At 47.4% G+C, this 15,794-nt stretch overlaps 1 protein-coding gene across 4 annotated transcripts in view; it reads left to right on the forward strand.

Annotated features, from left to right (window-relative positions):
- ARHGEF4 (Rho guanine nucleotide exchange factor 4) overlaps positions 1 to 15,794 on the forward strand; it is a 120,067-nt gene that overhangs the window by 91,891 nt on the left and 12,382 nt on the right. For 3 of the 4 annotated variants that reach the window (XM_018083141.3, XM_008930176.3, XM_018083142.2), the window contains one exon: positions 15,292 to 15,471. In XM_018083141.3, coding sequence (XP_017938630.3) covers positions 15,292 to 15,471 — 180 coding nt within the window. Of the gene's footprint in view, positions 1 to 92; positions 117 to 15,291; positions 15,472 to 15,794 lie in introns of those variants that run through there. The other variant, XM_018083143.2, reaches the window with a different exon arrangement.

Genomic DNA, 15,794 nt, shown 5'->3' on the forward strand with positions numbered 1-15,794 from the left:
GACTGGGAAGGAAGCCACGGTGCACTGTTCTTAATGATGCTGCTTGCATTTGTGCTGGAGACTGCAAAATATCCAAGCCTTTAAAATTCAGCAGGATCCTTCATTTTGTGTGTTAGGTAATCTGCAATTAAAGTACAGCTTTCACAAGGGCAGTGCATTTGCTGGCACTAATGGTTGAAGCTACTGCAGTCCTTTCAGACCGGAATATTTATGGCTCCTGGAGTCTGGTCTGGTGTTGAGAAAGGCTAGATGGTGATGTTGTCTCTGTCATCATGAGTGATGTACTCTGTACCAGTTATTTATGTGATTGTGTAATACATTAGTGTTGTACAAAACCACGTCACTTTTGCACACAAAGAATTTGTACTTGCTGAGCTCTTTTCTGTTACACCTGAGCTACAGAACATCCTTTTCCCTAAGAGAGGAGACTCTCCTGCAGTGCTGGGTGTGGGGCAGCTGTAGGCCCCATCTCCCTGCAGTTCTCTGAGAATCTCTTACCTACATGAACAGTTTTGAATTACTAAAAATCTCAAACTATTATCTAGCCATTGTGATAAACAGCCACTGAAATCATCCAGTCTATGTGGTTTTCTGAAGTTACCATTAAACAAAAACCAAAACCAAAGCTGCAGCACATAACACTGGCTTTCAAACGAATCTGATTTCTCTCACCTCTAAACTTTACCTGTGGTCTTAGTTGCAGCTGGAATCAGAACTTAATGGCATAAGGCAGAAAAAAAGATTGTTTATTGGAAAGGACAAGTGAATGATGTGAATGTATACCTCAGTCTTCAAGTGACAGATGAGGGACCAAAGTATGGCTTTGGGGTTGTACATGTCAGTGACAGAAAGCTTTTGGCTGCTGCTTGTGAGGGCAGATCTTGCATAAGGTTTGAGCAGGCTCTGAAAGTGCTTGAGGTTCAGAAGCTCTTGCCCCCTGTCTAGTAGGAGCAGTAAGAGGCCTCAACATCGTGGCAACCCCTGCACTGTGTTTGAATTCTCAGTTGTTGCTGTCTTGCCTGTTCCGTATCTTGAAATAGTGCAAAAAAATCTGATGTTAGATGAGAACTGCAGTTACTCACAGGGCTGCACACACACACACACACACACACACACACACACACACAGCTCTGAAGAGCATCTGGTAGATTGGCTCCATTCATAATCCCAGTGTTTGGCTCAACATGTAGGAGCCATGTGGGGCAGCTGGTAAGCTAAGCACAAATGTCTGCCAGCCCAGACTGATCCTGGATCACAAAGTGACTCATGTTCTTGTTTAGCTCAGTGCCATGTCACTGAAGTGCTCCTTGGGTGGCTTTTGTCACTGTACTGGAGACTGTACCTCTCTTTTACACTCCGCATAAGAAGGTACTTCAGGGAAGTTTTCCAGAAACTTCTTTTTATTTAGTGTCCTGCAAAATTGATTAGCTGGAGCTGGTCGTGGTGATGAAGTCGTTCACCCCTTGCTGCCTGCTCAGTTCGGGGGTGCCCTGTTCCTGCTGGTCGCTGAAGGGCTCTGCTGGTTTGGAAGGGATTGAATACCAAACCTGGTGATGTCTGTACCCCAGGGCAGGCACAGCTCCCACAACACTGCAACCTCCTCCTCCCCTTCTGTCTCTGGTCCACTTTTACCACACCTACACAACAACTGTTACAGTGTCCTTGTTCCCAAAAAACTCCCTCTGCTCTGCCCAACTGCAGGGGCTGTGTCTGTGGGAGCCAGAGCTGTTTGCCTTTGCTGCTGTGACACATCAAAGCTTGTGCAGCAGCAGCCAGTGCCTGTAATGGCAGAGGGAGGAGTGTCCTGTAACAGCTGATCCAGAGCCCCAAAATGCTCACTGCTGATACTGGGAAGAAAATGGAAGTCTCGGGAATGATTTGAGTTTGATGCTTCTGAGGTGCAGAGCTGCCACACTGCTTCCTGCAGGGCAGCTCTCCTCTCTGGGAAGTGTTGTAGTTGTTGATGGAAAGGGCTGGAGCCTTTCCCAGCTGCCTGCTGCTAGAGAACTAAAACAAAGAACTGTTTTCTTCAAGGCCTGTGGGGAGTCTAGGACAATGAGGAAGAAAAGTATGTTATAGGAAAAAATAATGGGACCTCTGGTAAAATTGCCTCCCCCTTCCCTGCTTGGGGAAATTTCACCAGATTGTTCATACCAGAACAGCTGGGAGCAAAAGCAGTAGGATTGTTCTTGCATTTAAGAACTCTGATCAGAAAAATAGCAAGATTAGAGAGTACCCTTTGGAAATATGTGTTACAACACTGCCTGCCACAGGTGTTAACGCTGGTTGCTAAGAGCCTGGTAATACTTTTCCTCTTGATATTTAATGTTGGGCGAATTTTAATTTTCTCTTTCTAATACTTGTCTAGGTTCTTGATACATGACTATTCCTGAAGTATCTGTGTCGAGTTTTGTCATGGGGAACCCAGTGTTTGTCCCCATCCTGAGCTTCCCCTACTGCTGTACACATTCAGCTGGAAGCTGCAGTTGACATGTAAGTGTTAATCAGTCTGATATTAGTTGTGACTCACTCAAGTCTGCCTCTCATCTTGGCTGAAGAAGCTGTGATGGCCGATAAAGCCCAGGAAAAAAAGAGCTGATGAAGGATCCCTGAGCCATGTGCAGGAGCTGTAGATGGTGATAGAGGAATGGTGGGGAAGGAGAGGCCTCTGACATTTCTGTTGTGTTTTTCAGTTTGCTCTCAGAGCACTTGTTTGACACGAGCTGGGTGCTCTGCAGGGGGGCTGTGATTGCCTTCCCTGCAATCATCTGAACATCAGACTCTGCCATAGCACTGGGGACACAGCCCCGGGGGGGAGCAGCACAGTCCCTGCCTCCCTGCAAAGCAGTCGTGGTGCCTGGTGCCTGCTGTGCTCTGCTCCTGCTGCAGAGCAGGTCATGGCAGCCGGGCCCTTGTGTGGGCACGGGACAAGTCCTGCTCGTCCTCCCTGGGTGCTGGGTGGGCTGTGCCTCCCCCCTTCCCCGCTGCCCCTGCAGTGCTGCTGTGCCCCAGCGGGGTGAGGAGGGACCGTGCAGGGACAGGGCAGGTGCTGCTGCCCTGAGCCCCCGTGGGGAGTCTGTGTTGCCCTTGGGTGGGGCAAGTTCACCAGAAGGTTTAAAAGCTTTGCTCTGCTGCTGCTTTGCTTTGAGTGCAAAGAGCATCTTTGAACAGGAGTGAGACCAAGACATCATTTCCGAAGGGAGATCTGGGCTTTAGATTTTATCTTTGCTTAATTTGTTCTCCCAGGCTAAACTCATTTCTGTGGTGATATGTGGTATCTGCTGTCTTTGTGATTTATTCTTGGAATCCAAGGCATGAGCTGGCCAGATAAGAAACACAGTAAGCACTTAGGATGATACCATCAACAATTACTTTTAATTAATGCTTCCAGTGTTTTTATTTAAAGGAAAAAAAAAGCAACAAAAGAAGTCCCATTACGCAGGTTAAAGAAAGATCTCAAGGGGGGAATACTTGTTATTGATGCTGTGTCACTGGCCTTGTTAACTACAGAATGTGCTGGAAACTGTGGAATAAAATTATGTCTTATATGAGTCTTTATATTTGTTCTTTGGCTGGTATTACTCCAGGCATGAGTGTGGTTGTCACATATAGAGCACCCACTCTGTGTCTGCTTTTGGCAGTGGAGAAATGGGACTCAAAGAGGTGGGGTGGACCTGCCTCACACCACAGTGGCTTTCTCTGTCCTATCATGTGCATGCAGGCTTTCTGCATTTGTAGTTGATAAGTGTGATAGCTCAGCTGTGCTGGAGGTGCTACAAGAAATACGTCTCCCCAAGTACCAAAAGGATGTTGATCAGCCTTTCAGCAGAGGAGTCAGTCAGGTGTGAAGGACCTCAGAGAGGGAAACTGAGGAGTTTGCTCTCCCTTGCAGCTGCCCAGCAGATCTGACCCCTCTGGAACAGGGGTCTGGTGTCGGGCTCTGGTCCCCCACATGTCACTGCAGCACCAAGGTCCCCATGTCTTCCCCTTCTCCTTCCAGGGAGAGGGACCCTAGCGCAGCCACTTCCAGCACGCTTTCCCCTCCAAAGAGCACCAGCTTCACACTGGGCACCTGAATCTCTGCTGTCCCTTGGTGGCAGAGCAAGTAGAGCCTCCAGCACCTGGGGAACAGCAGCTGCCTTCAGCCCTCTCCATCCTACCCACAGCAATTCCTATCCAGAGCAGTCTGCTGGACAAAGCCAAGGTGACACAGGGCATGGAGCAAACCCCCATGGCACTCACACTTTAGAATCTTGTGCCCTGTTCAGCATTGCATCCATTAGGGATATCAACACAAGAATGGAATTAGCATGTTATCTTCTGCTAAACTGTCCTGATTTGTAGTGACCACTGTGCAGGGGCAGGACCTCAGTGTTATTTATAGCCCCAGTGTCTATAGCCTTCCTGGTAATGTGGCTCTGAACAGCACAGTAGAGCAGGGTTTGACTGCTTGTGGTTGTTTTGAACTTGTGATCTTGTCCAGTCTTGGCATGTTGAGTATCTGCAGAGTTGTGGCAAACTTTGTATGAAAATACAAACGCTGTGTATGGGCATCATGCGGGAATCCAAAGAGGCACACCAGGATCTCTCAGCAGCAGCCTAACACAGCTTTCCTCACCTCACCAAATGAAATAGTTGCAGCAGAAGATTAAGAAAAGACAGGCTCCTAAGGAGTCACGACTTAGTATTTTTAGCACCCCGGTTCTCACCTGTAGTGCCCAGGAGTCAAGACTTGTTATAGTAACATTATCTAATTACGTGGTGAGAAGATTTGCACTGGCTGCCAAGAGAGGAGTACTGGGAATGGCAATATCCCATTACTGCCTGACCTACCAGAACATGCTCTGCACTGAGAAGCCTCAGTGCTTTGTCTGCTGAAAAGCCTGTGGCCAGTATGGGAGGGTTGTGCAGGGAGTCAGGGCAACTGAAAGGAGAGCCTGTGCAGAACAGGAGATGTGTGATCTTGTCCTCCTTGGGCTAGAGAAGCCACGTCCTGCAGGAAGAGCAGCAGGTGCTTTGGTCTTCCACAGTTAGAGGGCTTGTTTACAAAGTGGTCTTGGAAACAGGAATGTGGTTCTGATTGGAGGCCTTAGCTTTGTTTGGGCCATTAAGTCTCTTCATCCAGATGTTGTGGATGTGAGACAAATTAATAAAGTCGATATATTTAAAAGCATGATAGTACAGGGTCTCAGAAGATCCCAGGAACCTGCTGCTTCCTCAACCAATCTTCTTTACCTAGCACAGGACACTTGCAATAGGAAAAGGTTTGTGGCTTTTTTTTCATAAGTGTACATAGCTTGAAGAACCTTCTGTAGGGACTACAAAAGAAATGACTCATTTTTATATTTACAGATGCTAACCAAAAACAAAAGCTTAGGAAGCTTCCCTTGCCTGACAGTGAGACATTATCAAGGGTTTTTTTTTCTTTTCTCTATCTGTTATTCAGATTTCCCTCTGCCCCATTTTCAAAGACAGCAATTCTTAGTTCAGTGAAGAAAGGATCCAACCCACTGTGTGAGCACTGGGAAAGAGATCACCAGAAAGGGGCAAAGGGGATGGAAATCATAAGTTTTGGGTCACCAAAAAACCCTGCGGGGTTTCTCTTTCAGGAGGAGGTGAGGAAAAGAAATGGATACTGAACTGTGCGTGGGTCTTTTGAGGCAGAGAGACCATCTCTGAGCCACGCCATGGAAATGATAAACAATCTCTGTTGGCCCAGCATGTCTGCCAGCACCTACCAGTGATGTACAGACTTGGGCAGTTTAATCGAAGGGAGATGTTTTCACAGGAGATAGGAGCAATAAAAATAATTTCAGTATGTTCCATTAAAATTAAATCATGCACACACATGAAAAGGAAAGCCATGCTCAATGTTTCTGGCTTCCTGCCCACTGGGAGCCCAAAGAGATGCTGACCTTTTGATGATTCGGAGAGGTTTGCTGGCAATGCAGTTTGTATCTGCTTTAAAATGTTTTCTTTAACCTTATTTGTAAAACAAATTTAGATTAATTTACCTTCAAGCTGTAACTTGCTGTATCTTTTGGGGGAAGGGCATAGCAACAGTCAGTCAGTGGGCAGAGAGCTCTGGGACCTGCATGGTTCCTTTTCCTTTCCTTCTGCAAGAAGTAAGGATGCAGCATTTATCCTCAATAAATCCCTGTGTCATATGAGTTGCAGCTGAGCTGGTTTGGATGCATTGTCCTGAGGGATCTGTAAAGTATAATTCTCATTTGTCCAAAGAAATAATGGTGAAAGAGAAAGCAAAAAGGAGGTAGAAAGGAAAAATTGCAAAATTAAGTCATGGGAGAGGCCGTGGAATTGGGAACTATCCTGTAGAGAGGGAAAGGGATGGGAAATGTCCCAAGGGGATGTGCTGGTGGGAGTGTGGAGAGGAGGGGTGACGTTGCAGCAGCAGCAAGAGAAGAGTGGGGAAAGCATAAATGACATAGAAATGTGTTAATGTAGCATTAAATAAATTTTTCTGAAGAATATAGTTTCTATTTGGGAGTCTGAGAAGTGGTAGTGTAAAAAAGATGCAACAGCAATCACTCAAATGTGAGAACAGCCACACAGAAACATCCTGGGCTGTTTCTATTCCCAAGTTTTATGTTTAAAATCAGGGCATCAGAAAATGCAAAAATATGTTAACCAGGTTTGCTTCATCCTCTGCAGTGACTGTGGACTTCAGTGCTCTTGGTGAGGTGAAGAGGGGAATCAAGCAGTCTGACGTGGTTTTTATCCACAGCCAAGCTGGAACCAGAAGCTACAAACTTTGTAGATATGAGAGCCCTAGGTCAGAGTCTTGTTCAAACGTGAGAATTCAATCCCAGACTCCTTTCCAGTCTTTGAAACCAAAGAAAGTAGGAGAAGAGTATGTGGATAATTTCCAGATGCTGTTACAGCTGCATCTGGGCTGTTTGGGGTGAATGGGACTGTGGCACTTGGATGCTGCCTTAACCCTGGAGTGCCACAACTGGGGGAGGTATGAGGAGGGGGTTAGCCAAAAGTTAGAGATTCTTAAACCACTTTTAAACCTTGGAGTATTTCAAGCTCCTTAAGCCACTTTAAGGCTTTAGATGGGTTTAAAATGATTAAAACACTGTAGGGCCTTCGATGAGTTTAAGCTTTTTAAGCTGATTTAGAGCTTTGGAATGACTTAAGTTCTCTGGCTTTAAGGAGGTTTTGAGGTCCTTCGAGCTCTTGGTTGTAAAGGTCTTTCTGAATGTTTTGAGTGAGGATGTAGCACATACCCACTCCTGTGACCTGTGTTTAGGGACTTTTTCTCCCAGGCAGTGTCTGAACAGCCAGGTTTCCCTGGGTAAACTTTCATCCTCCCTTTCACATAAAAACCTTCACATACGCTGCAAACTACCGAGATCCACAAGCTGCTCAAGCTCACGGTGTTTGAGTTTTTGGCCTGCATTTGCTTAATGGCTTTAAAAAACTATTTCTTCCTGCCAAATGCACCATAACAGTTTCCACCTGAACGAGGATGTTGCTGTACCTCACTGAATGTATCTGTTAACATTTTCATTAGTCAACATTTCTTTCCTTTTGTGTTTTTTACTACACTAATGTCCTAAGGCCAGGTCTGCAGGCCAGCAGAAACACTTTTACCTATGACTTGGGGAACTGCTCAGGGAATAGAGGCAAGTGTGGCCTGGCTCTTTCCCTTGTATGCCTTCCCACGTGTGTTTAAGGTCCTTGATGGGCTGTATCCAGATAGGATGTGTTTAAATGGCCCTGAAGGATGTACATTTGCTTAATCTCTTTTTAAATCATCTCTGTGTTTGGCTGTGGGGGCTCCCTGTGGCACAGCTTAATTATGCACCACAGGGAAAAGGTAGTGCTTTTGTACCAAACTTCTTGCCCAGTGATTTCCCTGGGCTCCCAGGAGCCTTGCCTTAGGAATAACCTCTTTGTAAGCCTTCAGCTCATGGCCATCTTCCATCCACCTGTCTCTGTTGCAGCTTCAAGGCCTGTTCAGCTTGTACTAGCCTAGAAACTCTTCCCACATTTGATTTGTGATGCTCTTTGTGCCTTGCCTAGTTCTCCTCTGCCTTTCTGAGTCATTCCTGACATTTGGACTTTCTGACCCTGTTTTCTTAAATGGCTCTACAGAGACATTCCTGAGGAGCAGCTCATTTAGTCAGTCACTTGTGGTAGTTATTGCTTGTCACAGAGAGTTTCATTTGCCATTTTGTCACCCTGCCATTCAGCACTCTATCTGCTTGTTTAGAAAGAGAGCAAATGTATTTCACTTATACTAGAAAATAAATGTCTTATGGAAGTTTAAACAAGTGACCTCTGGAAACTTGTATGACAGGTTAAAGTGGAAGCTACTTCACAACTTACTTACTGCTCGTGCTGCCAGCAACTGCAACTATAAAATGTGATACAAAGACAACCTGTCACAGAGTACTGAGAGCTTTGAGAAGGGCTTTGCTCCTGTTGTTTCCTTATGCCAAAACTTAAGGATGTTAGTTCCCCAAGTTACCAGGTTCTCTTGTTATACAGGTCATGGGAGAGTGATGGTTGGAGTACTGAGGGCACTGACAGGATCTAGAGGACTTAGGTGTCCTCAGCCACAGGTAACTATCCCCACCCTTTGGTAAGAACTTTCCTGGCTATTTCAGCAAAAGTAAAATGGTTGAAAGCAATTTCAGTTGATTTGTTTTGCATTATAATAATCAGTTCCCACATCTTAGGTGAGGAACTGAGAACTTCTTATGCCACTCTGGAGTTTGAAGAATCCCATTTAGTGGGACTCAGGTGGCCGTGCCCCTGGCAAGGCTCCCTCAGGCTGTGGGTCCAGATAACACGAGGCACAGCTCTGCCTCCTCCACCTTCCACCAGGGCTGCTTCCCTCCTCCTGGGGCACTCCATAAAGGCAGCTTTCAAAGCTTCTCCTTCTCCTGTGGGGGACCCTCCTCCGCTTCCCAGCTGTTTAAGCCACTTCTGAGGGGGGAATAAGGGCTCAGATTATATAAATAAAAGGGAATAATGTAATTAATGTCAGTCAGAATGGTTTTGTGGAAAATAGTTCTTACCAAATAAATGTGATGACAAATTTTGAATGTTTGGTAAATGGAGGCAGCTGTACTAGATGTCACATGAGGAGTTTAACTACAGGCACTGATTAAAAAACCAGCCCTGTGGAGTATCAGTGGAGCACACTTAGCTGGATTAAGATCTTCATTGACTGGCATCTCAGATTTGCTAAGGAGAATCACTGTCAAATTAAAATATTTTGAATGGAGATCTGCAGTGTTTGGTAAATGCCTGAGAGTCCTCCACTATTTTTAATCAGTCTCAAAAATCTGTGCTGAAAAATATGCAGCTGACACTGTAGGCAAAAGGGCAACAAATGCCGAGGGCACGGCTTGAGTGGGGGCACAGTGGGTGGGTCTGTGCCTCTGAAGCCATGGATGTGACCCTCTGCCCACGTGGGGACACGTGCCTGCTGTCACATTGGCAGGGAGGGCTTGTGTTCCCCTGAAACATGTAGGCAGAGGAGCAGCGAGGCGCAAGGAAGTGTTTGCAGTGGCTGCAGAGTCATGTCAGTGGTTCTGGCACCCTGGAGCCAGGCAGCAAGTCTAGTCTAGCACAGCTAGCCCAAATTCCTGCCTGGCAGTGAGGGGAGACAGGAACCCCAGGGGCTTGGTTATCTCATCATGCTGAGATAGATGCTGAAGATGAACCCTCCCTGGGGTGCCTGTCTCTCCCCACAGAGGGGAGATGCTCCAAAAAGACAACCAAGATAACTTGTTCAGACTCAGTGCCTGCTGCTCAGATGACAGAAGCTCTACAAGATAAATTTAATCTCTGTTGTCCATCATTAGACAAGGAAGCTGGAAGTTTTGAGAGGAAGCAAGAGGAAGCTGTCAGGACAATTTGAAAACTATCCTGTGGGTTCAGTTCAAGGCAGAGGCCAGCTGGCTTCTGCCCACTTTCAGAGCAAATAAGTATTTGTGTGAATGAAGCACTACTTTGGGGCCAGTGCATAACTCCTCTACTTTGCATGAGAGAGGCAGAGGAGAAACTCTGGAAGCAGAGTGACTAGTGAAGGAGCTGGAGCTGAGAGGGAGTGCTTTGCCTCTGGGGTCAGAACTGCTGCAGGGCTTAAATGTTTGATGTGCTGACCCAGTTCAGCTTCAGTCTGTAACACACAAGTTCTAGGGTGGTCAGGCAAGGAACACAGGCTTCATGGCAACCATTTTAGCTCACCAGGAAGGGCTTGGGTTCAGGTGCTCTTCATGGAATGTGTCTGTTTTAGGGTCACAGAGCTGAAAAATAAATGCCATTTTATTGAAATTCTTGAACTTCCCTTTTCCCAGTTCTTTTGATGCTCCTGGGTTTATTTTTTAGCTCTGTATGATCCAGTGTACTTGGCATTGTCAAGAGAAAGCTATTCAAATTTTATTCAAATAGAAACCAGTAGCTCAAAGATAAATATTTCCTAAAGGCATCTTCATCCCTCCTTCTGTAAGTTGTTGAGATCTTTTATCTCTGTTAATACTGCCTGGAGCTCCTGTCAGAACAAGACCAGGACATACAAGGTAATTAAGTCAAGGTGTCCAGCCTGAGACAGACAGGGACTGAGTAGCTGGAATGCAAACAAGCCCACAGATGTGGGCCTTGACATGCCAGGTCTGTTTGCCCACATGTAATGCACTTAATTTGGGGCAGCTACGTGCAGCAGCCCTGGCTGTGTCTGCTCCTTGGCACCCTCTCTGCAGACATTGCTCGGAGGAGAGATAATTCAATCCTCCTCCTCCATCTGTCTGTGGCACGTGGAGGAACCTGGCTCAGCACCTTCACCAGCACCTGCCCTCAGCACGTGCCTGCTCTGTGAGGGAGTGGGAGGCTGGAGCTGCACAGGCAGTGGGGAAAGCAGCTGGGAATGCACAGAATTCCAGAGCAGTAGCAGAGCTGGCATCGGTGTTGAAAGCATTGGTATTAGTACTGCCTTTGGGTTGCAAACGCTGTTGTCTACAAACTTAAATGTTGTCAAACAAAGAAAAAAGCCAATTTCTGTTTGTTTTCCCTTCTGCCAGCTGCGGGAGCTAAAGCAGCTGTGGGGTGGCTGGTTTGCATTCTCCGTCTCCTAATGTTTCTCTTCTAGACACTGGTTTGGGGCTCTTCAAGAACATGTACTGAGTTGTCCTCGATCTTACAAAGCCAGCACATGAATGTTGTTTCATATGGAAATGAATGGTTGCTTTTCAAACCTTGCTTTAATTGCAAAGATCAAAACCTGTGCTGAGTGGAGCCGAGGAGCTGCCCTGCTTGGCAATGGTGAGCATTCCCTGGAATACGTGCTCCTCTGGAAGCTAAGCAGCTCTTGCAGTATGGCTGGTTGATTGTGCCACACTCTGACACATTTTGCAGAAAATCTTTTATCTGTTGTTGTTTTATCCTTCCTGGGATAGGGAGAGTCCTGACCCTTTTCCCTCAGTAGCAGCAGCCCCTGGGACAGGAAGCTGCAGTGCCCAGCCGGGAGCAGCTCTGCTGCTGCACCTACTGTGGCACTGTAGGTGCTCCTGTGCCATGGAAATTAGTGCCTGCTCTGGGAAAGGGGCTCTTTGCCTGGAGGTGTTTGGTATTTCTGTACAGCCTAGGAATTGGACTGGGTACAATGGAAAGTAATAGTATAAGGTACAGCCTGCATTGGGGGCTGACAGAAACATGAGCCTTGCCCACAGAGGTGACTGAGCACTGCTCAGCAGCCAGGGCTGCCCTGCCCATCCTGGTGGACAGGCACAGACAGGAGCAGGGCAGGGAGGGGACCGGGCAGAGCCTGTCAGCCTGAACACATGGAGGTGTGTCAAGTGCTGCCATACTAAATGAAACGAGACAATCTCAAGCACAGATGGAATATTTTTTTGCTCTTTATTTCATGCTTTATTCCATATGGATCATTCCTCCCTACAAACATGGTGTTTGGTGTCAGTTAAGCAGACCCTGGCCTATATTTCACGTGTATTTTATTTACTCCTTTGCACAAGAACTATCTGATGATGTCTCACCTGCTTGCCTATGGCTGTGTGGCCAGGCTGGTGATTCTGCAGTTTGTGACTTTCTGTACTTTTGAAATCATATCCTCAGTATGGCTGTTGTTGAATAGAGAAAATTTCAGATATTAATATTAATGAATGGATTAAAATACCAGCTGAGGGTTCTCCAGTCATCCCCATGGCTTTCAGTGGCTCTGAGTAGAACCATGTGGCTCTGTCCCCTTGTGAGCTGGGTGTATCAGCCCTACATGCTGTTAGTGCTATGTCAGGCCTGGTCTCTCATCTTGTCATCAAGATACCAAGATGTGACAGCTTGGTACTGTGAGGTATTAATGCCTTCACATCATCAGTGCTCTGGCTGTATGATCTTCAGAATGCTAGAGGAAGTCCACTGAATCTCTGGTCATGGTTGTGGCATGTGTGCCAGCTACCACATCATACTCAGAGCACTGATCCAGAGTGGCATATCTAAGCACACTGCAAGGGTATTTTATCTCAGAAGGAGCCATGTTCTCTATGTGCTGGTCACAGTTTGTATGTTGAAAAGCCTCCTGAATGCCACTCTTCCCAAAGGTCTATTGGCTGAAGCCTGTTTCCTGAGCAACAGCCATTTCTTACCCCCAGGGATGTGTAACTCAGCATGGCATGGTGCAGCTGCAGCCTGAGCTGGTGGTAAGGCTCACCTAAGTGCAGGGGACTGCCCAGCACTCAGCTCATTTAATCAGCTCCCCTCCATAGGGGTGGCCAAGTGCTGGGCTCCAGTCACCCCCTCACCCTGTCACTGCTCTCCCCCTCCTGCAGCAGGGAGGAGCTGAGCTCAGCTCGGGGTCTGCACAGGCACAGGTCACTGCAGTTGGACTCCAGAGTAAATGGATGGGTTGTGCACAGGTGGATTGCTCAAACAGCAGCACAGCTCTTTTCTGGCAGTAACCAACACCCACTGTCACCCACAGCCTAGCTGCTGCTCTGGGCTGAACTCTGATAGCCCAGTTTGGGAAAATACACACTTTTACATCCACTCTCTTCCCTCCTCTAGTCATCACAGCTTTATGTTAAAAAGCTAAAACCTCTAGATTACTGAGGGTGCACCCAATCCCTTCATCCAGATCATGGGTAAATATATTCATAAAATCACAGAATATCCTGAGTTGGAAGGGACCCACAGGGATCGAGTCCAACTCCTGGCCCTGCACAGGACCCTCCCCAAAAGTCATACCCTGTGCCTGAGAGCACTGTCCAAACCCTCCTGGAGCTCTGTCAGCCTTGGTGCTGTGTCCACTGCCCTGGGGAGCCTGTTCAGTGTCCAACCACTCTCTGGGGGAAGAACATTTTCCTAATATCCAACCTCAGCCTCTCCTGAGACAACTCCAGGCCGTTCCCTTGGGTTCTGTCACTGAGGAGAGACCAGTGCCTGCCCCTCTGCTACCCCTCATGAGAGGGGGGGAATACTCAACCCTATTGTCACCAACATCAAGCTCTTGGCAGTCAAAGCACTCCCTCACATACAGAGCCCCCCCATCACCTCTCCTTCCATGCCTGTCCCTTCTGAAGGCCATCCACTGCAGCACTCCAGTTGTGAGTCATCCCATCATGTTTCTGTGATGGCAGCTGTATCCTAGTTTTCCTGCTACACAGGGTTGTCCAGCTCCTCCTGTTTGTTGCCCGTCCTGTGCATTGGTGTAGATGCACTTCAGTTGGGTTGATCCTGCCATGTTTTTGTGGGGAGAAGCTCTAATTTTTACATGACCATTCTCAGGCACTTCTGTGGTTTCTAACACATCAGTAACCCTTTGTGTCTTTGCTGCCCCGTGGATCTCCATCCCCTGCCTCCAGGGAGATATATATAATATCATTCCACTGCATCCCACCTAGCTCTAGCTGCACACTGGCTGTGTAGACAAGTGGGAACCTCTCACCCTCTCCTTCCCCATCATCCTGTTATTTTTGTCAGAATGGAAACACTGCATTAAGCTGTTTCTGGTTCAGTGAAGGGCCATTTGCTATCCAAAGGCAGACTGCATTTGAATTTTCTTTCAAATGCCTCGTTAACTCTCTTCTGATTTACTCAGCGCACGATTATCCTGACGTTCTTTTACAACATGCTTCTGTCTCCTTTGTGGAGAGGCACAACCAGTAACCCAGATAACTGCGGGTGACTGAGCAGCCCAAGGTGTGGGGATAGTCCGTGTTTTATGTGCTGTGGTGACACTGCTCAGTGCTGGGAGGTATACCAGGGACAGTGGGGTTTGTACAGCTTTCCTCTTTCTCCCTTGAGCCTCATAGACTGTCTTTACATTGTCTTCCCGTAGTTCATCATTGCACCATTTTCCTGGAGAAAAACAGGGCTTCACTGCCACTCCACAACGGCCAAGTCCTTTTTAGCAGGACTGCCTTCCTGGGGAAATCCTTGGTGTTCAGACAGTCTCAGGCCCCAAGAATTCTGTGCATGTGCTCTGTAGTTGTTGAAATCCAAAGGGGACTGACCTGATACACTGGTGGCATCAGGCAGGCACTCCTGCTGTAGTGGCCAGCAGGACCAGCCCACAAATACACTCCTGTAACTTGGCTACACCAGAGCTGAGGTGTGAATGGTCAAGAACAGCATCAGGCACAGCAACACTGTGCTCAGGAGCCCCCTTTCAGCTTCTAGCCCTGGGAGGGTTGGTGTTGGTTTGTTTTTGTTAATTGTTGGGGGTCCTGGTTTTCCTAGAGTAGGGCCTTTGTGGGGCATGTAGTAAATAACGGTTTGTTCCTCAGTATAATTGCTTAAACTCTCCAGGAGACTCATTCTAACCAGCTTAACTGCTAAGTTTAACCACTTTAAATAAAGACTTCAGTCTCTATCCATCCCAGAGTAGCTCTGAGGCCTCAGAATGCTTTCTGCTCTGAAGTATGTCTCTAAATATTGGTGCTCAGGGTTTGATTTCAAGGCTTTCAAAAGCAGGGCTGTACTGGCAGCACCAGAGCATCTCCCACAAACGAGATACCACTGAGCCTTGTTTGCTGGCTGAGGCAAAGTCACCAGTATGAATTCCAGAGCATCAAACTTGTGTTTTTTATGATTATGTTTTTCCTGTGTCCAAGTGATTCTGAACAAATGCTGTTGAGAGCAGGGTCAGCCAAAGCACCTGCCAGACGAGCCCCAACTCCTTTCCATGCTGCTCATGGGGAGTACACAGATCCCAGCATGTGGCTGGTGGTGCCAAAGCTGCAGCCACTGGGCACACGGTGTTGCTTTCCTGGAGGGACTGACAGTGTGACTTGCTCTCCCCAGCTCATCAGCGATGGCAGCGTGGTGTACGCAGAAGCCCTGTGGGACCACGTCACCATGGATGACCAGGAGCTGGGATTCAAGGCCGGCGATGTCATTGAAGTGATGGATGCGACCAACAAGGAGTGGTGGTGGGGGAGGATCCTGGACAGTGAAGGCTGGTTTCCAGCCAGCTTTGTTCGGGTAAGAGCTTCATCTTTCTTTGTGCCTCTCCATTAGCATCAAGTGTTTTTTCTTTTTCTCGGTGTTTAATGTTCTGTGGTGACTCCTTGAGCACTTTCACTGCAAGAGACAATTGCTTCAACATTACTGTTACTATTCTGTTACTTCAGAGTTTGGATTGACAAGAAGCTGAACATGAGCCAGTGTGTGCCCAGGTGGCCAAGAAGGCCAATGGCATTGTGGCCTGTATCTGGAACAGGGTGGCCAACAGGTCCAAGGAAGTGATTGTCCCCCTGTACTCAGCGCTGGTGAGGCCACCCCTGGAGTGCTGTGTCCAGTTCTGG

The sequence above is a fragment of the Manacus vitellinus genome, unplaced genomic scaffold, assembly GCF_001715985.3.
Source record: "Manacus vitellinus isolate BGI_N305 unplaced genomic scaffold, ASM171598v3 scaffold_60_pilon, whole genome shotgun sequence".
NCBI classification, from domain to species: domain Eukaryota; kingdom Metazoa; phylum Chordata; class Aves; order Passeriformes; family Pipridae; genus Manacus; species Manacus vitellinus.